General features: G+C 36.5%; 1 protein-coding gene and 1 pseudogene across 1 annotated transcript; both read right to left on the reverse strand.

Annotated features, from left to right (window-relative positions):
- Positions 1-13,562: 13,562 nt before the first annotated feature.
- Positions 13,563-14,553, reverse strand: LOC133261158 (olfactory receptor 4C46-like). The gene has a single exon (XM_061439695.1). It carries the CDS (start codon positions 14,499-14,501, stop codon positions 13,563-13,565), a length of 939 nt encoding a protein of 312 aa, XP_061295679.1. The 5' UTR covers positions 14,502-14,553.
- A 9,756-nt stretch (positions 14,554-24,309) lies between these two features.
- Positions 24,310-25,441, reverse strand: LOC133261159 (olfactory receptor 4C46-like; annotated as a pseudogene).
- Positions 25,442-26,513: the final 1,072 nt, after the last annotated feature.

Raw genomic sequence — 26,513 nt, forward strand, 5'->3', positions numbered from 1 at the left:
TCTTGGATTACTGTGATATTGAATGGTTTGCCTTGGAAACCAATAGAGATCATTCTGTCATTTTTGAGATTGCATCTAAGTACTGCATTTTGGACTCTTTTGTTGACCATGATGGCTACTCCATTTCTCCTAAGGGATTCCTTCCCACAGCAGTATATTTAATGGTCATCTAAGTTAAATTCACCCATTCCAGTCCATTTTAGTTTGCTGATTCCTAGAATGTCGATGTTCACTCTTGCCATCTCCTGTTGGACTACTTCCAGTTTGCCTTGATTCATGGACCTGACATTCCAGGTTCCTATGCAATATTGCTCTTTACAGCATCGGACCTTGCTTCTATCACCAGTCACACCCACAACTGGGTATTGTTTTCGCTTTGGCTCCGTCCCTTCATTCTTTCTGGAGTTATTTCTCCAGTGATCTCCAGTAGCATATTGGGTACCTACCAACCTGGGGAGTTCCTCTTTCAGTATCTTATCATTTTGCCTTTCATACTGCTCATGGGTTTCTCAAGGCAAGAATACTGAAGTGGTTTGCCATTCCCTTCTCCAGTGGACCACATTCTGTCAGACCTCTCCACCATGACCCGCCCATCTTGGGTGGCCCCACACGTCATGGCTTAGTTTCACTGAGTTATACAGGTCTGTGGTCCGTGTGATTGGATTGACTAGTTTTCTGTGATTTTTGTTTGTGTGTCTGCCCTCTTGCAACACCTGCCATCTTACTTGGGTTTCTCTTACCTTGGACGTGGGGTATCTCTTCACCACTGCTCCAGCAAAGCACAGCCACTGCTCCTAACCTTTCACAAGGGGTGTCTCCTCACAGCCACCCCTCCCGACCTTGAAGGTGGAGTAGGTCCTCTTGGCCCTCCTGCACCTGCGCAGCCACCGCTCCTTGGACATGGGGTTGCTCGTCTCAGGCAACACCCCTGATCTCGGCCATGGGATAGCTCCTCCCAGCCACTGCCCCTGATCTCAGTCATGGGGTAGCTCCTGTCAGACGCCGCCCCTGACCTTGGGCAAGGGGTAGCTCCTCTCAGCCACACTTCTGCGCAGTTCGTGTCAGCCAGTGCGCTTCTGCCACCCAGTCCATCACAGCAATGTTCCCTATTGCATAAGTAGAGAAATTGTTTACCTAATTTACGCAATATGCTGTCACATCTTCAACAAAATGTCCAGTGATAAAATACTCTTCTAGTCAATATTGCTTTGAGTAATGATTGTCAAAACATTTCAGAATGTCTTTCATAATAAAACCTGAAGATTCTTGAGAATCTCTTGGACAACAAAGAGATCAAACCAGTCAATCCTAAAGGAAATCAGTCCTGAATATTCATTGGAAGGACTGATGCTGAAGTTGAAGCTCCAATACTTTGGCCGCCTGATGAGAAGAACTGACTCACTGAAAAGACCCTGATGCTGGGAAAGATTGAGGGCAGGAGGAGAAGAGGATAACAGAGGATAAGATGCTTGGATGGCATGACCGACTCAAAGAACAAGAGTTTGAGTAAACTCTGGGAGATAGAAAAGGACAGGGAAGCCTGGTGTGCTGCAGTGGTAAAGAGTCAGATATAATTTAGTTACTGAACTACAACAAAGCACACATAAAAATATATGCACATAAACACACTGCATTACACACATATAAACCTATGATAGTAGACTGAGTGGAGAGAAAAAAAAAAGCATAAAATTTTAGCAAAGAGTACACAGCCAGTTGATCCAGTCTATCATTAAATTTATTTTAATCTGTTGTCTTGACTAAGTTTAATTTTTCTTCAGTTCAGTCACTCCATTCTGTCCAAGTCTTTGTGACCCCATGGACCGCAGTACGCCAGGCCTCCCTCTCCATCACCAACTCCCGGAGTTCATCCAAACTCATGTCCATCAAGTCAGTGATGCCATCCAGCCATCTCATCCTCTGTCATCCCCTTCTCCTCCTGCCCCCAATCTCTCCCAGCATCAGGGTCTTTTCCAATGAGTCAAATCTTCGCATGAGGTGGCCAAAGTATTGGAGTTTCAGCTTTAGCATCCGTCCTCCCAATGAATACCCAGGACTGATCTCCTTTAGGATGGACTGATTGGATCTCCTCACAGTCCAAGGGACTCTCAAGAGTCTTCTCACAGCTCAAAAGCATCAATTCTTCGGCTCTCAGCCTTCTTTACAGTCCAACTCTCACATCTATACATGACCACTGGAAAAACCATAGCCTTCACTAGATGGACCTTTGTTGCAAAAGTAATGTCTCTACTTTTGAATATGCTATCTAGGTTGGTCATAACTTTTCTTCCAAGGAGTAAGCATTTTTTAGTTTCATGGCTGCAGTCACCATCTGCAGTGATTTTGGAGCCCCCCAAAAATAAAGTCTGACACTGTTTCCCCATCTATTTCCCAAGAAGTCTGCCGGAGTCCAGCTCCAGCAACCAGGGAATCAGTCTGAAGGGATGGGAGGTGTCAGTGAGTCACAATTCAGCCTCTCATTCATTTTTCTTGACTGCATATTTATTTCAAGCTTAAGATTCTCTTTTATACTTTTACAGAAGCATTAGGTCAGAGGTTTGACATTTTCAGTTCCCCCTGACCCAAATTTGTTGTCTTATAAATCATTGCTGCCCCTCAAAAGGAGTTCCTGCCTCAGCGATTCTCTTTTCTACTTCTTCTCATGTGTCCTTGTGAATACACTGTAGCTCATGTTAATGTCTGGGCTACATACCACATCCCTCAGTTTATTTTTTTCTTTCTAAATCCTGTTTGTCCCTAGTATCCTGAGCTCACTTTCTCTACAAAGCCTTCTAACCACTAATATCTCCAAAATTCCTAATCTCTATAAGCTATAGTAAAATATGCTAACATTACAACATTCCTTAAATCTTTAGCTTCTAACTCTTTTAATTATTCCTAAGCCCTAAATTCAGTAAACTCCTTTGCCATAAACATTTCCCTCACAAATAGGTTTCAGATAACAATCCCTCCCATGGCCTCAAGCTGCGGCCTACATGCTCATCCTGGAACACTTTTTTGTAAAGGTCCTTGAATGAATGTCAATGACTAATTTTATGAATTATTCTCTGAGCACAGCTGCAGAAGGCTTTGTGCTTTCTCATGCTCCTCTCAAGAACCATAAGAACCTTAATTCTTTCCAGTCAACTCAGCCGAGGAGAGGAAAAAACAAGTCAGAATCACAAGACATAACTCCTTCATCCCGGGCCCGTGCCTGTGGGACAAGGAGAGGGAGTTGGGGCCGTGCCTCCATTTTGTCAGTAATGCCTAATGAGGCTCCCGACAGAAGTCATGGGACCAGATGCCATGATCTTAGTTTTCTGAATGTTGAGCTTTAGGCCAACTTTTTCACTCTCCTCTTTGACTTTCAACATGAGGCTTTTTAGTTCCTCTTCACTTTCTGCCATAAAGGTGGTGTCATCTGCATATCTGAGGTTACTGATATTTCTCCTGGCAATCTTGATTCCAGCTTGTGCTTCTTCCAGCCCAGCATTTCTCATGATGTACTCTGCATAGAAGTTAAATAAGCAGGGTGACAATATACAGCCTTGACGTACTCCTTTTCCTATTTGGAACCAGTCTGTTGTTCCATGTCCAGGTCTAACTGTTGCTTCCTGACCTGCATAAAGATTTCTCAAGAGGCAGGTCAGGTGGTCTGGTATTCCCATCTCTTTCAGAATTTTCCACAGTTTATTGTGATCCACACAGTCAAAGGCTTTGGCATAGTCAATAAAACAGAAATAGATGTTTTTCATGAACTCTCTTGCTTTATCCATGATCCAGCGAATGTTGTCAATTTGACCTCTTGTTCCTCCACCTTTTCTAAAACCAGCTTGAACATCTTTACAATTTTAATATTTTTCAATTTTAATGTGGTTTCTTTTAGGATTTTAAGTCTTCTTTGGATTTATCACAACATTGCTTCTGTTTTGTTTTGTTTTTCCCCGCTGCAATGCTTGTGTAATCTTAGCTCCTGACCAGGAATCAAACCCACACCCCCTACATTGGAAGGCACAATCTTAACCACTGGGCCACCAGGAAAGTCTCCAGATGTTGACAATCTTAAATTCAGCTCATTTTTTTTAAAATTTTATTCTTCAAATTATACTATATTGTTCAAAGTTAAATTTAAACTCAGGGATTCACTGTGTCTAAAATGAAGGAAAAATTTCAAAAATGAACATATACCATATTCAGAACTTTTAAAAAACATTTCAGGTTTATGGTTAAGTACTAGGAATTTATAAAGTAAACCCAGAAAGCTACAAGTAATACCTGTAACTTTTCAGTTGAATTCTTGTAATGTATATTTTTAATGGCCTATACTGTCACCTCAAGTAAGGGAAGATAAAAATAAAGAGAGCTTTTTTTTCATATCTAGCTGTATGCTAATCACTGAACAATCTGTCTTATGTGCCTTTATAGTCTCCAAACAAGCAGGCAGTAACAGATTATATATGCCCAAGTGGTAAAGTATATTTACAACTCACATGCCAGACAAAAGCATAATTTTAAATATAAATAGATTTAATTTATTAATCTTAGAAAAAATAATTAATGGGCAAAAGAATCCACTTTAACAAAGACTCTTCTTGCTATACAACTAAACATAGGTAAAGATGCTTAATTTCATTCACAGTTAAATACATTCAAATTAAATATCAAATTAGGTAACATTTTAACCCATTTTTTAATAAAGCAATCTTTGTGATGCAGTCTGTTGATATATAGCATTGACAAGTTGTGGGTTGTAGTCAATCTAGACATCCTTGGTAGCAGGCTAACTATGCTCAGTCTCTTAAGGGATGATTTTCAGCATCTATAATATTACAACTGCACTCAGCATATGGGTCTAGTGGTTCCATTGCCTGCAGATACTTTTACTCACAGAGTCAAAGGCCATCATTGCAACCTTTTCTCTGAGAGCAAAAGATGAGACTGGTTTTAAAATCTATGTGAAGGGAACTGAATAAATAAGAGGTGGCAGTTTTATTTATACCAGTTGTTAAGTCATTATTGGAAACATAACAGGGATTTCCCTGGTGGTCCAGTGGTTAAGACTTTGACTTCTAATGCAAGGAGTGGGGATTTTATCCCTGGTCAGGTAGCTAAGAACCTATATGCCTCGTGACCAAAACACCAAGACATAAAAAAAAGAAGAAGAAATATTGTAACAAAGTAAATAAGCATTTAAAAAGTGGTCAGCATCAAAAAAAATCTTAAAAAAAAAAGCAACTACACGTGCAATGGCCTGTAAAGTAGATTTTAAAGTAAACAAAATAGGAGGACAGCATTGTATGTTAGGAAGTTAAGTGTTAAGTAAGGATAGGAATTTTTGTTCATAAAGTATTGAATTTGAGTGCCTAAAAAAGAGTAGTGTCTTAACCAGTATCTGTTGAGTGAATGGAAGCTTTAAGAAAATAACCTATACATAGTCTAGTAGTGTTTCACACTATACTATATTCAGATGCTATTGAGGTTTTTAAGATCTTACCAGGTTTGTAGGAATTCATGCAGAAGTTAGGATGTTCACTTGCTCTTTTTTCATCCCAAGGCAATTTGGATACCCTTGACTCAAAAGAAAAATCATTTTAAATGATCTTAAAAAATTTTCATCTGGAACAGGAACTCCTTGATCTCACAAGGAGACTTAGGTCCTCACCAGCATGCCAAAAGACAGACTAAGTGGATTCCAGATTCACCCACACTTTCTGAAAGCCACCCTCACACAAGACTTTGACCAGGAAAGTACTTCTCTTTTGCCTCCCTGGAGGAGTACATAAACATGAATGATGCAAAATATAGAATTCTGCAGAAGGTGATTCCCTAAAGTATCCCTTCCCTACCAATTAAGAGAAATGAACCACACGTGATAAACAACTTAATTTTCAATTTTTCTTATTACTTATGGAAAAAAATGTGGTTTATACCTTCAATTGAAGATGTTTACATGGGCCCTAAATGACATATTTGGACTAGAATAAAAACAAAGATGGTCTTCCAAAACACACATCTTGTTTACTGATATCATTCTTCAAGTAATGAATCAAGACTTCTGAAAAAAAAAACTGGCATACTTCACTCTGTATAATAGGCTCCAGTTTCATCCATCTCATTAGAACAGTATACTAACGCATATATATGGAATTTAGAAAGATGGTAACAATAACCTGGTGTACAAGACAGCAAAAGAGACACTGATGTATAGAACAGTCTTATGGACCCTGTGGGAGAGGGAGAGGGTGGGAAGATTTGGGAAAGTGACATTGAAACATGTAGAATATCATGTAAGAAACGAGTTGCCAGTCCAGGTTCGATGCACGATACTGGATGCTTGGGGCTGGTGCACTGGGACGACCCAGAGGGATGGTGTGGGGAGGGAGGAGGGAGGAGGGTTCAGGATGGGGAACACATGTATGCCTGTGGCGGATTCATTTTGATATTTAGCAAAACTAATACAATTATGTAAAGTTTAAAAATAAAATAAAATTTAAAAAAAAGAAATAGAATTGCTCTTGCATAAATACTAAGATATATGCAAAAGATTATTGATTTCAGCATAGTTTGAAATAATAAAAAATTTTAAACAAAACAAAACAAAAAAAAACCTGGCAGATTCTAGGTCTGTAGTAAGGAATGTAAACATGAACCAGAGCATCTTGCAGCAACAGAAAGTAAGGAAATGCTAAAACACACACATCTGCACAGTGATGAGAATAAGCCAAAGGAACACAGAAGTCAAAGAAAAGATGCCCCCCACTGCCCAAACTGGAAAAACAGTTCAGCAACAAAGCAAATAACAGACAACTGAAATGTAATCCAAAGTATAAAATAAATACCCATGAGTTATAATGATATAAATAACTGGACCAATTACTAGATAGAGGAAAATACACAAAATTCCAAATAATTTATGCAGATACTTTGTCCTCAGTTGCTCCAATTTTTCAGTGTCAGCTGAGCACACATTTAAGTTACTTCACTCTGAAGACAACACTATGGAATTAGGGAAAGGAGTAAATTTATAATGAATAAATATGACAAATACTCCCTGAGTCAGATGATCAAATTTAACACCAACAGTGGTAAGTCACATTGAGAGTATGTACCCACTGATATGATATGATGAAAGTGGAACTTTATGTCTCTGGTCTTTCTCCCAATAACCATAAATCTGCTTTAATGGCAAATTAAATATAAGAAAACCCCAATGCAAAATTTTATACAAAATATCTGCCTAGCCCTTAAAACTATCAAGGACAAGACAAGCCAGAGAAATTTTCATTGTTTGGAGGAGCTGGAGAAAACTTAACAACTGAATGTAAGATGGTTTCCTGAATCAGATTCTGGAGGAGAAATACAGCATCAATAAAAACTAATAAATCTAATTAATTTACAGATTTTAATTAAAGATAATGTAATATCAGTGGTTAGATAGTGGTGACGAATGCACCATACTAATGAAAGGTTGTTACTAAACGAAAAGACGCCAGAATTCTTGGCCTCTGGAGGAGAAGAATTCAGTCTGGGGCCAGAAAAGAGGCTTGATTGCACAGAGCTTTTGTGTAATAAAGTTTTATTAAAGTATAAAGTAGATAGAGAAAGCTTCTGACATAGGCATCAGAAGGGGGCAGAAAGAGTACCCCCCTGCTGGTCTTCAGCTGGAAGTTATGTAGTCACTCAGATCAGATCAGATCAGTCGCTCAGTCGTGTCCAACTCTTTGCGACCCCATGAATCGCAGCACGCCAGGCCTCCCTGTCCATCACCAAATCCAGGAGTTCACCCAGACTCATGCCCATTGAGTCAGTGATGCCATCTAGCCATCTCATCCGCTGTCGTCCCCTTCTCCTCCTGACCCCAATCCCTCCCAGCATCAGAGTCTTTTCCAATGAGTCAACTCTTCGCATGAGGTGGCCAAAGTACTGGAGTTTCAGCTTTAGCATCATTCCTTCCAAAGAAATCCCAGGGCTGATCTCCTTCAGAATGGACTGGTTGGATCTCCTTGCAGTCCAAGGGACTCTCAACAGTCTTCTCCAACACCACACTTCAAAAGCATCAATTCTTCGGTGCTCAGTCTTCTTCACAGTCCAACTCTCACATCCGTACATGACCACAGGAAAAACCATAGCCTTGACTAGACGAACCTTTGTTGGCAAAGTAATGTCTCTGCTTTTGAACATGCTATCTAGGTTGGTTATAACTTTCCTTCCAAGGAGTAAGCATCTTTTAATTTCATGGCTGCAACCACCATCTGCAGTAATTTTGGAGCCCCCCAAAAATAAAGTCTGACACTGTTTCCACTGTTTCCCCATCTATTTCCCATGAAGTGGTGGGACCGGATGCCATCATCTTCGTTTTCTGAATGTTGAGCTTTAAGCCAACTTTTTCACTCTCCACTTTCACTTTCATCAAGAGGCTTTTGAGTTCCTCTTCACTTTCTGCCATAAAGGTGGTGTCATCTGCATATCTGAGGTTATTGATATTTCTCCCTGCAATCTTGATTACAGCTTGTGTTTCTTCCAGTCCAGCATTTCTCATGATGTACTCTGCATATAAGTTAAATAAACAGGGTGACAATATACAGCCTTGACGAACTCCTTTTCCTATTTGGAACCAGTCTGTTGTTCCATGTCAAGTTCTAACTGTTGCTTCCTGACCTGCATACAGATTTCTCAAGAGGCAGGTCAGGTGGTCTGGTATTCCCATCTCTTTCAGAATTTTCCACAGTTTATTGTGATCCACACAGTCAAAGGCTTTGGCATAGTCAATAAAGCAGAAATAGATGTTTTTCTGGAAGTCTCTTCCTTTTTCCATGGTCCAGCAGATGTTGGCAATTTGATCTCTGGCTCCCCTGCCTTTCCTAAAACCAGATTGAACATCAGGAAGTTCACGGTTCACATATTGCTGAAGCCTGGCTTGGAGAATTTTGAGCATCACTTTACTAGCGTGTGAGATGAGTGCAATTGTGCGGTAGTTTGAGCATTCTTTGGCATTGCCTTTCTTTGGGATTGGAATGAAAACTGACCTTTTCCAGTCCTGTGGCCACTGCTGAGTTTTCCAAATTTGCTGGCATATTGAGTGCAGCACTTTCACAGCATCATCTTTCAGGATTTGGAATAGTTCAACTGGAATTCCATCACCTCCACTAGCTTTGTTTGTAGTGATGCTTTCTAAGGCCCACTTGAAGTCACTAGCAGTCTGTTAATGAAAGAAAAGAATGTCTTAAAACTCAGAATGGCACCAGGCCCCTCATCCATAAAATGCATTTTGGGATAATCTTGGCACCAGATGATTCATCCCGGGCCATAAAATGATTGACTTGAATCTTGTAGAAGGGCAGATTACCATACAAATCGTTTTGTTTACATAGATTAGGGGAATAATATCTGAGTATAACATACTGATTTGTCAAGCAGGTTCTGAGCCATTAGGTGGAACCGACTTGAAGACAGAGGTCTGGGGTAAATGCATAGTCCATTAACATAGCTTAAGACAAACATTTCCATAAGAAAAATGCATTGGTTAACTCAAGGTTTGAGAATAGTTAATTTCAGGTGAAACCAGGTGTCATTATGGCAACACAGTATTTTAAGAGAAACCTCCTTTTAAATTTGTTTAGGGAAGGAAAAAAATATTGCTAGTTTGTTTCCTCCTGCCACTTAAGAGAGACAAAAATGTCTGACACTTGCAGCCTATTTTCTCCATTTGGAGACCCCTGGCCTTCCTGTCTGTTACCTTCTCACTAACATGAGATGAATACAGGTGAAACTGAATATAGGGTACATGAAAACTGTGGGTTTTTTTTTTTTTTTTTTTACAACCTGCTATAAATATAAACCATTTATAAAATACAAAGTTTATGAAAATTGAATGGCATATTTTAACTCATCTTCATTTTTTCTGTTGTAGCATGTGTCAGAGACTCATTATTTTTAAGTGTTGAATTATATTGTTTTAACTGTATACCACATTTTGTTTATCTGTTCATGTGTTGATGGGTACTTAGGTTCCTTAACCATTTTGGCTGCTCTGAGTAGTGCAACTACCCTACAAATATCTGAATTTCTGATTTCAATTCTTTGGGGAATATGCCCAGAACTGGAAAAACTGGATCATTGGGTAATATTATTTTTCACTTATTCAGAAACGTAATACTGTCTTTGACAATGGCTGCAGTTTCCTCAACCAATACAGGGTTAATCCTTCAGATAGCAGATGAGAGGTCATGTCCTCTGGATGTGGGGAGACCTCTTCTATTGGCAAAGACTTGGTTTTCTTTTGTTTTTTCTTCCTGGCATGACTCTTCTTTCTCAAATCTTCATTTTATATATGAAATTATTTTGCCTATAAATCTGGAATATTTCTCAAACCCTTCTCTATTTCTTCATTTTATTTTGGTCTTCTTAGGTGCAAATACAGAGAGGGAAATTTATAAAAGTAATTTCTAAGGAGAAATGTTGAGGGAAGCTGTAGTACAGGGGAAAAGAATAGAGTCTCAATTAGTGTCTGGATTTACCCAGGAGGCCTGAGAGTTCTGCAGTATTTATTGTACTATGATACTCGTTCCACCTTAATGCAAGAGGACCAGTCTTTCACCCCCAATCCAATCATTTATTGGCCGGTGGTGGACCCTGGGATGGTGAGAATAATCCCCAGTGAAGCAGTTCCAATTTTCTCTGGTGCAAATGTACAGAAACAATGGGGTTGTGAGTTCTTAGCTGCTCAGCCATACAGCAGCTATTCCTGGGTACACTGGCCCAGTGAGAGAGATATGACCAGGTGCAATATGTCCTCCACATTCTGTGTCATCATTGGTACCACTGCAGCTCGACCCTCTATCATTTCATACCTAAATAATTAAAGTTACCTTCTAACTGCTCTTCTGATGCCTGTCTTGCTCCCTTCAATTTATTTTCTGTACTGTATCTGGAGTCATCACCTAAATCTCAACTCTAACTGCATCATTAGCTAGCTTAAAAGACCATCCAGTATTTTCCATATAATACATAGCATCAAGCCTCGACACAATTACGAGACCCTTCTTTAACTTCCCTATTTCTGTCTCTTGCTATTTTCCCTTTATAAGCTAAATGCCCAGCATGTTTCCTGGCATATAGTGGGAATACAATAAACAATTTTAAATGAATAGTTGATTTCACAACCACAACTCTTTCAAAATTATTAGGATTTCTGCATTCTTATATTCACCTTCTAGCCTTTGTTATATATTCCATCTCCAAGAACACTCTTACTTCAATTGGTGCCTATTTATTCTGGTAACATTTTCTCATACTTTTAGTTTCAGTTTGGAGATTTTTTTCACTCTGTAAACTTTCTAATTCCAAAGTCTTTGTTGTATATCCATCAAGCATGCCCTTATAGCATCCTGCGCTTCCATTGTCTTATTTTTTGTAAAACTGCATTGTAATCACCTGTACTTTTGAGGGTCTCTCAGTGGTCCTAAGGAGAAGGCAATGGCAACCCACTCCAGTACTCTTGCCTGGCAAAACCTATGGACAGAGGAGGCTGGTAGGCTGCAGTTCATGAGGTCACTAAGAGTTGGACATGACTGAGCAACTTCACTTTCACCTTTCACTTTCATGCATTGGAGAAGGAACTGGCAACCCACTCCAGTATTCTTGCCTGGAGAATCCCAGGGAAGGGGGAGCCTGGTGGACTGCCATCTATGGGGTCACACAGAGTCGGACACGACTGAAGTGACTTAACAGTAGCAGCAGCAGCAGCAGCAGCAGCAGCAGTAGTCCTAAACTTTGTGAAGGCATCTCTTGAATTTCTCTGCTGCTGCTGCTGCTAAGTCGCTTCAGTCATGTCCGACCCTGTGTGACCCCATAAATGGCAGCCCACCAGGTTCCCGCATCCCTGGGATTCTCCAGGCAAGAATCCTGGAGTGGGTTGCCATTTCCTTCTCCAATGCATGACAGTGAAAAGTGAAAGTGAAGTCATTCAGTTGTGTCCGATTCTTCATAACCCCACTCTTAGTAACCCGACTCTTCATAAACCCTAATTGGGCTGTAGCCAACCAGTCTCCTCCATCTATGGGATTTTCCAGGCAAGAGTACTGGAGTGGGGTGCCAGTTCCTCCTCTACTTTATCACTGAAACCCAAGCAAATATTAATGTGCTTTATTCATTCCTTGGACCCCAAACTATTTTTTGTTTAATGAATGAAGAATGAAAGTGATAAATGGAATACATTTATACTGAAATTACTTTGTATAAAACTGAAGCTACTTATTAAAAAAAAAAAAAAAACTTTTCATAATATAGTGTTACCCAAAAGCAAACTGATTAACAAATAACAGAAAAAGCCCACAGTAACTCTATAATGAAACCTTGGTAATAGCACAAAGAATAAAAGATAAATAATTTGCTCATTTGATTATAGAAACAGCTTTAGTTTCTTTCTTTTTCATAGTTTAAGTGGGAATAAATAAAAATAGTGGTTTCCAAGGAGACAAAACTAGAATTCATCCCAGACTCTGAAACACATAAAAGTAGAAAAAGTTTTCTAATCTCTATCACTATCTTATTTACCTTCATTTTATTAATGTTATTCATCTTTGTTTACACTTATATTATTTATTCAGCATTTATTATGAACCAGACATTGGGCTAATTGTAAAAAAAATGTTAGCAAGTAGGCAAATACTTTATGCAGTATGACTATTTATATACTTAATACATTGAAACTCCCATCTGACATTAAACATTATTTTATTTACATCATCCCTCCTTCTGATTCTTTATCAGGATAAGATGGCTACATGAGTGATTCAAAGTGATTCTGAATGCAATAGGAAATTTTGAAATATAGTATATCATTTACTACTTAGATATTAAATGGTCCATTGCTTTTATATTCCTAGAATAGTTAAACACCACAGTAACACACTACTTGCCATAAAACCATCAACTATGACACATTAAAAGTGGTCAGTATTATTAAAATCATTAGCATTTATTCATATATAATGACAACTAAATATATATATATATACATTATGATAGTGTATATACTAATGTATGATACATATCTATATAAATATATATTTCAGCAGAACTGTTTCTATAAATGCTAACAAATGTAACTATGTTGCTTGTTGATTATTATGGCCTGGTCATACATCACAACATTTAAGAACATGGTCTGATAGTACAGGTAGGTTCTGGTCACTGGTTCCTCAGTATTTTTGCTTTGAAACATATTCCTTGCTGTTTGTTCGCTCACTTGTAATATGGCGATAATAGCTATGTCTACACTTTCGATTGTAATTGAGATTATTAATAAATATCAGCATATTTTGTCACTTTGTTTTATTAGAAAAATAGTTTTGAATCCATAAACAGTAATGAAGATAGATAAACAGGTAAAAAATTGGTAGTTTTCCAAATTTGCAAAAGCCTGTTTTTTTGTCCCATTTCTACACCCGTTTATTCTGCCCTCTTTGTAGAACTTATGATTTATACTAGTTTCTTTCTTTGGTCAAAAATATCCTTTTGAACTTTCCCTCTCTTCAATTGACTTTGGTGTCCAGGCACATTTATATTACATCTGTAATAGCTTTCTGACTAAACAATTTCCAAATGGCATTTTTCATCTGGTCATTTCTCAAGGTATAGATTAAGGGATTTAACATGGGAGTTATCATAGTGTAAAATACAGCCACTGCTTTATCAAGAGGTAAAGTAGCTGCGGGTCTCAGGTACACAAATATGCAGGGCACGAAGAAGAAGACAACTGCTGTGATGTGGGAGATGCAGGTGGAGAGGGCTTTTTGCCTCGCCTCCAAGCTGTAGGTCCTTAGGGAGTGCAGAATGACCACATAAGAGCCCATCAAGAGAAGGAAGTTTAACAGACAGATGAACCCACTGTTGGCAGCAACAAAGAGTCCTATAATGTGGGTATCAGTGCAGGCAAGATTGAGCAAAGGGTTCAGATCACACATAAAGTGGTCTATGACATTAGGGCCACAGAAGGGTAACCTGAAGATGAAGAGGATCTGAATTATTCCATGAAGAAAGCCTCCCACCCACGCCACTCCCACTAGCAGTCCACACAGCCGCCGATTCATGATAGTCGTATAGTGCAAGGGCTTGCAGATGGCCACGTAGCGGTCATAGGCCATCACAGTGAGCAGGATGACATCAGCACCTCCAAAGAAATGTTCCCCAAATATTTGAGTCATGCATCCATTGAAAGGGCTGACTTTCTTCTCATAGAGTGAATCTATAATGAGTTTAGGGGTATTGACACAGGAATAGCAGGCATCAATAAAAGAGAGATGAGCCAGGAAAAAGTACATGGGGGACCCCAATAATGAGCTGGTGGCGATGGTGACCAAGGTGAGCACATTCCCTACCATAGAGACAATGTAGACAATGAGAAACAAAGCAAATATGATTTTCTGCACCTTCAGATTCTGTGTGAGTCCCAGTAGAATAAATTCTGTCACATTATTCCTTTTCTCCATATATCTCATATTATGGTTAATTACATTACATGAAAAAATGTCACTTTTTCATAATGTAACCTTGAATCATTGTCTCCGATAATAAATACCTAAGTTCTATTGAGTTCTGTATCCTTGTGAGTTTATTTGAGATTAAAAAAAAAAAAAGCTTCTGATATCCTGAAAAATTACTCAAATTCTTTCCTGGCAGAAGAAAATGGTTAGAATCAGGAGGAATTTAGTGAACACAGAGGCAAGAGGGTATCTCTGTACACTGAATCATGTGAGATGACTTAGGGCCTTAGTAGAAGCAGTAGGTCTCATGTGTAGTGGCAACTAAGCCTGAAAAAAGAAATAGAAAATGGATGCAAAGACTATAAATTCAAAGTTAAAGAGTTTTCCTTTTAATCTTAGAAAATGAGAAACCAGGGAAAGTAACTGGAATACTAGTGGAAAGATGAAGAAGCATTTGAGAAAGAAGGAATGCTGGATATAACTCAAATAGAGGTCTTTGTGTGACTTTTATGAAGTAGGTGGAGGTTCAGGAAAGTGAAGGAGGATAGATAAGGGAACCTCACTATCAGACTAATTGTAATAGTTGGCATAAATTTTAACAGAGCATTGCTGATGAGAAGGAAATGAAATGACACAGTTACTGTAATTGAATGATCAATGTGTTGCCTAATTCCAGTAAATTTATAATGCTAACAAACATACTTCCAACGACTTACATCATCATGGCATGATGGCAACCTATGTGGATAGTATTATTTCATTATTTTGCACAGGATTAAAAATTGTAAAGACTATTTTTAGTCATAATAATAATCATTAACTAAAACTTAATGAATACTGACTGTGCTTCAAATTTTTAACTCATGCTCTATATTATATCATAATAAACAATATTTACCTAGTAAATTATTTTGATGTGACCATGATGACTTGAATTACTTTAATAACTTTAGAAGCAAATGTATATTAAGCAAATACAACAGACACACAGGAACAGCCACACATACACACACAATATAGCTTTTTTGAATCCTCAAATATTAATTAATTAATGATTTTTAGTAAGCTCCAGGAGATGGTGGAGGACAGGGAAGCCCAGCATGCTGCAGTCCATGGGATCACAAAGAGTTGGACATGACTGAGCAACTGAACAACAACAGCAACAACAACATATGGTGCTGCTTTCTTTGTAGATCCACTTTATTTTTGTGTTCCCTTAGCCTTTTTGTCTCTCTCCAATTCCCCTATAAAATATAATCTCACAGATTCTTCTGCAAAATGTTGAAAATCACAATCCCAGTTGTTGAGTATGCTGTTTTGAGACTCAGAAAGACCAGATAAGAATCTTGCTTTCCCCTACTTACAACTTCTTGATCTGGGGTACACTTCTTTGCAGCTTCCATCCTTGTTTCCTCTAATCAAGTGAGAACAATAGCCTCTACCTCACAGGTTGTTATAAAAATTGATTCAGGAAACATGTATGAATATATCCACCACACTGTGGAGAACACATAAAGGCATTTCATTTATTCTTCTACTTATGAATGCAGCAGTAGGAAGAACTGACATTTTGTGCAATAATACAAATACATTAACCAAAGTGAGGAAGAGTTATCTCCAATTTTACTTTTAATGAAGTCACAGAGACCCTTATTATTCACAGCAGTTGATCCAGGAAAGGTTCTTCACATTCATGTTTGAACTAAACAAGTGATGATTTATATAATTTAATATTTATGTTTATTTACATATGTGTAAATTATATTTAAAGTTTTATTTTCATTCACATGATTAGTCTTAATCATTAAAAGAAGTATCTCATGGCCAAAGAACTTTATCTGATATTTAGTTAGATCTTAAACATTTCTTAAATCCTATGAGCCATAATTTTTTCATTTGTAAAATTATGTTAATGATATTTACAAACTACCTTTTGAAGAATGGGGTGAAGTTAAAATGCTCTATTACTATATTTGAAAACTGTTGAAACAGAATGATTACTGTATACAGAAAATCACAAGCTCTATAATCGACACTATCAAACAACTTACCTTCTGGTCTTAGAAGATATTAATGATTTTCAAAGTGTTCAGAACTAATTCCATTTTCAAATTATCCTGCCTCATCTTGGGATAAGTAGCTTTCAGTATGAAAGATATGACATATTCCAAAAGACCCTGTTCAGATTATTCACAGCAGAAATATTATCATTTTTTTTTTTTAAGTCTTTTCTTCTAGCCTAAAGACTCACAAAGTTTACAAAGAAAATCTGGGGCTTGAATTTAGAATGCATTAGCTTGCAACATTATGGGGAAATGGCTAAAACAAGTAGTTTTAGTCTTACAGACAAGAGGCAGAAAGAGTGGTGAAAACATATGCAAATGTGTCATTGCACCCTTGATGAATTTTGCTCTGGAGATGAAAACAGAAAAGACATTTTCATCTGTTATGCATGGATATTTAAAGAGACTTCCATAAACGTTCTTGTCTTGTAGATGCTATTTTCTCTCCAGTGAATTAATTATCTGCTTTGATGTTAAAGCTTTGTCTTAGAAGCAGGTATTCTGGAGGCATGCATTTATAAAACTCTCATTCCTGAGTGGGGAATTGTATTCCCTGCTTGCAAACAACACATGTGAGTCCCCTTATTCTATCTGAACCAAGCTTTCTAAGAAGGTTGATGTCCTGTGACTAGCAAGGATTGCTTAATTCCAGCCTGGCAGCTTATGATGTAGTCAACCTGTGCACTTATTTTGGAAAGAAAACTTCTGTCTTATCCATACTAAGGTATTACTGGAAACCTGGTATCCATTGTCAAGAGAGACAAAAGCAATGAGGACATAATAATGGCAGTGGTTTTAAAATACTTGGTGTCAAACCAGTTTTTTGCAATTATCATAGTACTTTTAGAATAAATGGAAACTATAAAAGGCTCCAGATACATCATCTCAGGAATCCATGTGATGATCATTACGGAATTCTAGGCAACATTAAACATGTGGAGAGATATTTAAAGCTCAAGAAGGGAGTTCTAAATTCAAATACAAGAATTGTTCACCATTCTTATCACTTTGCATGATTTTTTTTCCCTTTTAGTCATTTTAGAACATGTGCAGTGATAGATTACTAAGGTTTTAGTTTGTTTTCCCTGATAACTAATGATGTTGAACATTTAAAAAAATACTTTATTGGCCATTCACGTATCTATTTTTTTTCCCCTCTGGAAGTTTCTTTTCAAATGTTTTGCACAATTTAAGAATGATATCTGAGTTTCTTATTACTAAGTTGTTGTAAAGATGATTTATATATTCTAGATATAGGTACAGATATATATATATATATATATATATGTGTGTGTGTGTGTGTGTGTGTGTGTGTGTGTGTGTGTATGACTTCCCTGCTGGCTCAGATAGTAAAGCATCTGCCTGCAATGTGGGAGACCCAGGTTCAATCCCTGGGTCAGGGAGATCCCCTGGAGAAGGAAATGGCAACCCACTCCAGTACTCTTGCCTGGAAAATCCCATGGACGGAGGAGTGTGGTAGGCTACAGTCCATGGGGTCACAAAGAGTCGAACATGACTCTTTATATACACACACACACACACACATTTATGTAGTATATAAAACTGTATGTGTAAACTTTTATATATAAATGTATTTACATTATATATATACACACATACATAGCATATATATACAAAGTACCTATGTGTGTCTGTCCTCAGCAGTGTTCAACTCTTTGCAACTTCATAAACTGTAGCCCACCAGCTTCCTCTTTCCATGGGATTTTCCAGGCAAGAATACTGGAGTGGGTTGCCATTTCCTTCTCCACAATGTACCTATAAAAGAAACTTCACATTTTCTTAGTAATAATGCTAATTAGCACTATTATATATTCTAGATTATCCATATAATAAAACAATGAACTTCAACCACCACTTTATGCAAAAATTAATGCAAAATGAGTCAAATAACTAGATGTTAAACTTAAGCCTGGAAAAATTCTAGAACAAACGTACCTGATGTGGAGGTAGATCAATATTTTAGACCTGACATTATAAATAAACACTTGTGAAAAAATCAGCATTTGTTGAAAAATCTCTTATTTTGCATTGAATTAACTTGATGTCTTTTTTTTTAAAAGAAACTCTACATTTACATTTTTAAAGTATATTCTATTATGTTTCAGTACTATACAACATGGTTATGAGAAGTTTATACTAAGTCTTCGATTTTGGTAGAATCATTTTCCAATTTTGTTATTTTATTGAGAGTTCTTTTTCACCCCTATTTCTTTTAAAAGTTTATATTTCAGTACAGCCACTATGGAGAACAGTGTGGAGATGCCTTAAAAAACTGGAAATAGAACTGCCATATGACCCAGCAATCCCACTGCTGGGCATACACACTGAGGAAACCAGAATTGAAAGAGACATATGTACCCCAAAGTTCATCACAGCACTGTTTATAATAGCCAGGACATGGAAGCAACCTAGATGTCCATTAGCAGATGAATGGATAAGAAAGCTGTGGTACATATACACAATGGAGTATTACTCAGCCATTAAAAAGAGTACATTTGAATCAGTTCTAATGAGGTGGATGAAACTGGAGCCTATTATACAGAGTGAAGTAAGCCAGAAAGAAAAACACCAATTCAGTATACTAACGCATACTTACGGAATTTAGAAAGATGGTAACGATAACCCTGTATGGGAGACAGCAAAAGAGACACAGATGTATAGAAAAGTCTTTTGGACTCCGTGGGAGAGGGAGTGGGGGGATGATTTGGGAGAATGGCATTAAAAAATATATAATATCATATAAGAAATGAATTGCCAGTCCAGGTTTGATGCAGGATACAGGAAGCTTGGGGCTGGTGCACTGGGATGACCCAGAGGGATGGTATGGGGAGGGAGGTGGGAGGGGGGCTCAGGATTGGGAACACATGTACACCCATGGCGGATTCATGTTGATGTATGGCAAAACCAATAGAATATTGTAAAGTAAAAATAAATAAATAAACAAAAAGTTTATATTTAAAACATTATTTTTAGTTTCTTCAAATATCTGTGGGCTATATTTATTGGAATTGCTTTAAAATTATAAAAATTGATATGGTAAACACATTGAATCTGTTAATCTATCAACATGGCATATATATCCCTTTACTTAGATATTTACTTTCAATAGTATTTATGGTTTTCATATATAAATCTTGACTGTATTTTTAAATGTGCTCATAATACACTCATCAAAGTTAACGTTTTGTAGTATTTTACATAACATTTTGTTTATATTTTTAATTGCTTTTATAGAAATCCATTTGATATTTTGTGTTGAAATTCTATCCTGTCACCTTGTTTAGTTAGTTGCTTAGGTCTATTTTATTTTTTGTAGAGGCCTTCACAATTTTTAACTATATAAGGATGTTATCTGCCCATAAAAATATTTGCATGATCTTGCTCTTCTCTACCCATCTGTGTGTCCTTTATTTTTCTTACCTTGTTGCAATGGCTGGAGTCTTATAATGTAGAACAGAATTTGGAAAGGAGAGACTTGTTTCCAATCTTGAGAGAGAATTCATCATTAAGTATGAGGGTGGCTATAGTTTTTATACCAATGCCTTTTTTATCAGGTTGAGTAAACACTTTTCCTTTCCTTATTTAGTAATAACTATCTTGTGGGATATTTATTCATAAATATTTTCATTCATAAATACAAATAGAAGTGTATTAATTTGTATGCATCTATTGAAATGATCACAAAATGTTAGTCACAACTTAGCAACTGAACAACAACTGAAATGATGTTATTATCCTCTTTTATTCTGTTAATTTAGTGAATATAATTGATTATGTTTTTCACTTCAAATAATATTTTATTCCTGGTATAACTTACATATGATCATGGTGAATTATTATTAAATAACTTGGCATATTTCATTCACTTTAATTTGTTTAATACCAAAGTTAATAGAAAGCAATCATGAAGATCAGAGAAAAAAAATAAATGAAAAGAAAGTGAACAAAACAATAGAGAGGACCAACATCTTATCACTATTTTACATTCCCATCAACAGTGCTTCTAGCTTTCATTTTCTTGATAGTGTCTCTTGATGCACAAGAGTTTTTAATTTTGATTGAATCTAATTCTTCTATTTTCCTTGTGCTATTTGTGGCTTATTCAAGGTTATGAATATTTCTCCCTACCAAGAATTTTATATTTTTAGATGTGCATCTGATCCTTGATCTCTTTTGAGTTAGTATCCATTTATGGTGTGAGGTAGGGTTCCAAATTCATTTTTTTAAAATTTTGATACAAAAGTTTTTCAGTACTACCTGTATATATAGTATTCAATGCCTATGGAATGGTGTTGGCAACCTTGTGAAAAAATAATTGCCAGTAGATATAAGGGTTATTTCTGGACCTTTATTTCTATTCTTTTGATCTTTGTCATCTCATTCTAATACATTGTTTTAATTACTGTAGCTTTTATTAAGTTCAGCAAGAAGTGTGAGTCCTCCCAATTTGTTCTTAATAAAGAACATTTCAAAACTATTTCAAGGCTCTTTAGCTATTTAAGGTTTCTTGGAGTGCCTTATGAATTTTAGGATCAATGTTTTCATTCTGGGAAAAAAAAAAAAAGAAGAATAACATTAGTATCTGGATGGAAATTATAGAGTCTACAGATCACTGTGAGGAATTATGTTATCTTAATTATACTAATTGTTTAATCTATGAATGTGAGATATGTTTCTATTTATAAGACTTTTTAAATTTCCTTAGAGTAACCTTTTATAGGTTTCAACAGCTATAGAAGGGGAAAGGCAGATGGAGAAACCTTCTCTCTGAAAGTAACTATTGCTTCCCCAGGAACTCTTTCCTTGGGAACAAGGAAATGACTTAACATTTTTCTTAGAAGGAAGCAAGGACTTTGGAGACCCCTGTTTGACCTGATCAGTATCTGGGCTCTGGTCACTGAAAACCATAAAATCCATCGATGGGCCCTTCCTTCACACGCACAAGGTCTTTTGATGAAATTTCTAAGCACTGTCACCATTTTTGTTTTGGGTTTTTTTTTTTTGGTTCCCAAATCATTTAACTGTATTTGATGTTTTGCTTTCAATAATTGTGTGTAGTATGAACCCCCAAATTATAATTTCCATGATACATTTGTGATACAGCATGTATACAAATAACTTTTCTACAGTTTTTCCTAAATCTTAAAGATAGGAACACCACCATATGTTTTACTTACAGTTGCTTCTTTTCTTCCAACAGTTGAAAAAAAAATTATTGTATTTAGACTTTCTTGAAAGTGACTTTTTTTATTACAATTTGTTATTTTTCAAGCTACTTCTTATTCTTCATGCAATATGCTTTCTTTACTCTCTCAATTCTTTCAAACAACCTACTTATGATTGAATTCAGCTCTTATGATTGAATCTATCTTGAAAGGTTTTACTTTGGAAGTTTAAGGCCCGTTGCAAGTAGCCTGTTGATGCAGTGAAAGTGTTAATCACTCAGTTGTGTCCAACTCTTTGCAACCCCCATGGACTGTAGCCACCAGACTCCTGTGGCACCTTATACTCTCCTTAATCTGACGTGTTCCCTGTGCTGAGATTCTTACCCCACATGCCTCAAACAATTGCTTACATATTATAAACAACTGACCTTAGAATTTTGGGGTTTTGACCAAATTGGTTTTGCCCAATTTTCTAAACACGCTCTTTCCTTGTTCCTAACATCCAGCCAAATTGTTGGTCAAAATCCATGAATCAATACATATTGCACATCTGACATGTCTTTTTCCAATCAAGATGAAAAACCAGGTGTAGTGCCTGAACTTGTACTAACTGGGAGGATTTCCATCTCTACTGACCTTCAAGGATTTTTTTTTTTTTTTAAATAATGAATAGGGCTATTAGTTCTGCAACTGTCTGCTTTGGTGTGATGCCTGCTTATCATTGCAGAACTCTTGGCATAAAAGTCCAAAACTCCCCTTCCTCTGTCCACTGATCAAAGTCATCTACGTGCACATGTGCAGTCACTTCAGAAGTCCCTGACTCTTTGCAACCCCATGGACCATTGTTATATTTCTTGAGCTCAAAAATATTTGTTGTTTAATGAACGAAGGACAAAAGAACTGAATGGAAAATATTTTCACTGAAATTGTTTTCTGTATAGACAGAGCTACATATTTTTAAAACCATTTTTCATTTAAAAAGTAATAAAAATTTAGAAATAAAAATTAATAACAGAAAAATACAACATGTACATGGGATGGATGTGTGCACACTGCTGTATTTAAAATCAATAACAAACAGGGATCTACTGAATAGCACATGTAACTCTGCTCAATATTATATAGCAGCTTGGATGGGAAGGGACTTTGGGAAAGAATTAGTACATGTATATGTATTGCTATTAAGTCCCTTTGCTATTCACCTGAAACTATCACAACATTGTTAATTGACTATACTCTAATACAAAATTAAAAGTTTAAAAATAAAAAAAAAATTAATTTGAAAAAAGAAAAATATAACAAATCAAACAATATTCATAAACTAATAAATTCTAAGAACAGAGAAGATATCAGTGTAAAAGATTTTTTTTAATGTGATAACATACTTTCAATTTTTTTTTCTTACATAAGCAGGACTAAAACAACTTGTGGCTTCCAAAATAGACATAACTAGAATTCTTCCTAGATTCTGAAAAAGATGAGAAAAAAATTCCTATTCTCCACTACTATTTTCTTTTTCCCTATATTTTACTGAATGTATTCATTTTCCTTTCTAATAATGTTTATCCATTCAACATTTATCATAAACCAAAATTGTGCTATTTGCAGAAATTATTGCTAGGAAGTCTGCAAGTATTTCATGGAATAGGACTGTTTAGAGAATACATTGAAATTACTGTCTGGAATTAAAATATTCTTTTATTTAAATCATCCTCTTTTTTGATGGTTTATAAATATAAGTTGCTGACATGAAAATACAGAATTTGGGGGGGGTGCTTTTTTATGCATCATGTTTTTTATTTTTAATGTTTCTTAATGCTAAAAGGATTTTTTAATATGGTGTAACATTGTTATTTATGCGTTAGAGTTTAAATTACCCATTCATTTTGTATTTCAAAAGTAGTTACATAACATGGTGTTACAATCAACATATTACAACCCACTATGATACATAAAAAATGAACAGAGTAAGTGAAAATATGTGATTTAGTTATACATATGAATATATGTATTTAATAAAAGACAGTACATATACTAGTATATAGAGCCAATTAAATATATAAATATATAACAAATATATATTTGGATATATATATAGAGAGAAAGATAGATAATTAGTCCAGGATTGCTGTTGTCCCAATAAATGGTAACAGTATAATTATATTACCTTACTATTGCATTGCCTGGCAGTATATCACAGCAGTGAAGAACATGGAATGAGAGGAAGTTATACTCTGATTACTGGATCTTCAATTTTTTTGTTTGGATCATCCTCTTTTATGTTTATTACTCACCTGTTAAAATGGGAATAAAAAGAATGCCTACCTCTTGTGTTATTATAGAAATGACTGCTAAATGTCAATGAATTATCTATTTTATTTCATTTTACTGGGATTAAAGCTTATGAATGTATATACAGTGATGAAACTAGTAAAATCAGTTTCCGATTTTGCAGAACATTTTAAATAATATGAGTTGTCCTCTGCTAGGTCATTCTATCATTTCTTGAATTACTTTCTTCTCCCCTTTTTGCAGAAGCAATGATTTCTGTTGGTTATTATTTTCTTTATCTCATTGATATTCTTAACTGATTATGTGCATTCACCAATAATGTCCTTTTGACATTTGCATCAGTTGAATGAACATTGGAACACAAGCACATTTTATTGATTACTTGAAATCACTTTTCTACTACACAATTTCCTAATGGCATTTTTCATCTGGTCATTTCTCAAGGTATATATTAAGGGATTTAACATGGGAGTTATCATAGTGTAGAATACAGCAACTGCTTTATCAATAGGTAAAGTAACTGCTGGTCTCATGTAAGTAAAAACGCTTGGCACAAAGAACAAGAGGATCGCTGTAATGTGGGACATCAAGGTGGAAAGGGCTTTTTGCCTCGCCTCCAAGCTCCGTGTCCTTAAAGAGAGCAGAATGACTGTATAGGAGCCAACCAAGAGGAGGAAGATTAACAGACAGATGAACCCACTGTTGGCAGCAACAAAGAGTCCTAGAGTGTGGGTATCAGCGCAGGCAAGTTCGAGCAAAGGGTTCAGATCACACATAAAGTGGTCTATGACATTAGGGCCACAGAAGGGTAACCTGAAGATAAAGAGGATCTGAATGGTTGCATGAAGAAAGCCTCCTGCCCATGCCACTCCCACTAGCAACCAACACACCTGCCAGTTCATGGTGGTCGTGTAGTGCAAGGGCTTGCAGATGGCCACATAGCGGTCATAGGCCATTGCAGTCAGCAGGATGACATCAGCACCGCAAATAAATGCTCTCCAAAGATCTGGCACATGCATTCAATGAAAGAGCTGGTTTTCTTCTTATGGAGTGAATCTACAATCAGTTTAGGGGTATTGACACAGGAATAGCAGACATCAATAAAAGAGAGATGAGCCAGGAAAAAGTACATGGGAGACCCCAATAATGGGCTGGTAGTGATGGTGACCATGGTGAGCACATTTCCTACCACAGAGACAATGTAGACAACCAAAAAGACTATGAATATGACTTTCTGCATCTTTGGATTCTGTGTCAGCCCCAGTAGAACGAACTCTGTCACATTGTTCCTGTTCTCCATGTATCTCATGTTATTGTTAACCACATAACCTGGGGGGTGGGGAGGGAAAGATCTTGTTTTAGTTTAACCTTGAGTTCATTAAACATATCTACCTAATAAATAACACATGCCTAGATTCTTGTGACTTTTTTGTGATAAAAGATAATGTTCCAATCTGCTGAATACTACTTATATATGATGGTAAGAATCTGAGAATATGAATGTAGTGAAGAAGAGGCTTTTGAGAGAGAATCTTGTATGTAGGTCTAGTAAAGATTTTTGTGTGCTAGGACGGAGTGAGCTGAGTTTCACTAAGGGGATGGAAGCCTATTACAGAAGTCCCGGGATTTCACTATTTTTCCATTACCAGTGCACTAACAGAGTTAATATTAACTAGTTAATATTAACTGTTATGAGACTAGTTAATATTAACTCTGTCAGTGCACTGGTAATGGAAGAATAGTGAAATCCTGACTGATTTCCATGGGTGCTATATGAAAACAAATAGTAAATGGTATTTTTTTTCTCATTTTGGCACATAATCTCAGAGACTAAAGCTAGCAGTAATATTAATGATAGTATTGTGGGAGTGCAAGCATACTCAGTCATGTCTGACTCTTTGCAAACACATGAATTATAGTCACTAGGCTCCTCTGTCCATGGGATTTCCCAGGCAAGAATACTGGAGTGGGTTGCCATTTCCTTCTATGGGGGATTCAGGGATACAGAGGGATTCAGGGATACCTGATTCAGGGATTGAACCCATGTATCCTGCATCTCTTCCATTGGCAGGCAGATTCTTTACCATGGCACCACCTGGAAAGCCAGACCTCAATTTAAATCAACAATACTTCAATAAAATTGTTTTTTAGAAAATTTAATGAACACTTAGCATGTGCTAAAATTTTTTCTCAGACATTTGATTATTTAACCCTTGTTATAAACCTGCCAGATGATTAGTGCCATCATTTTTATACTCATTTTACACATCAGGACATAGAAGAATAGAGAAGATAAAGATCCTGCCCCAAATCAAGCAACTAATGAAAGGCAGGTCTAAGATTATTTCAGATTATACTTCTCATCTTTTTTTACTGCAAATTCTTAAAACACATCCTTTATATTAGGTTAAAATATACAATGTTGAGTTAGTAAACTCCTTTTGACATGACTACAATAATCATAATTGCTTAAATAGTATTTCAGA

The sequence above is a fragment of the Bos javanicus genome, chromosome 15 (genome assembly GCF_032452875.1).
Source record: "Bos javanicus breed banteng chromosome 15, ARS-OSU_banteng_1.0, whole genome shotgun sequence".
Classification (NCBI taxonomy): Eukaryota; Metazoa; Chordata; class Mammalia; order Artiodactyla; family Bovidae; genus Bos; species Bos javanicus.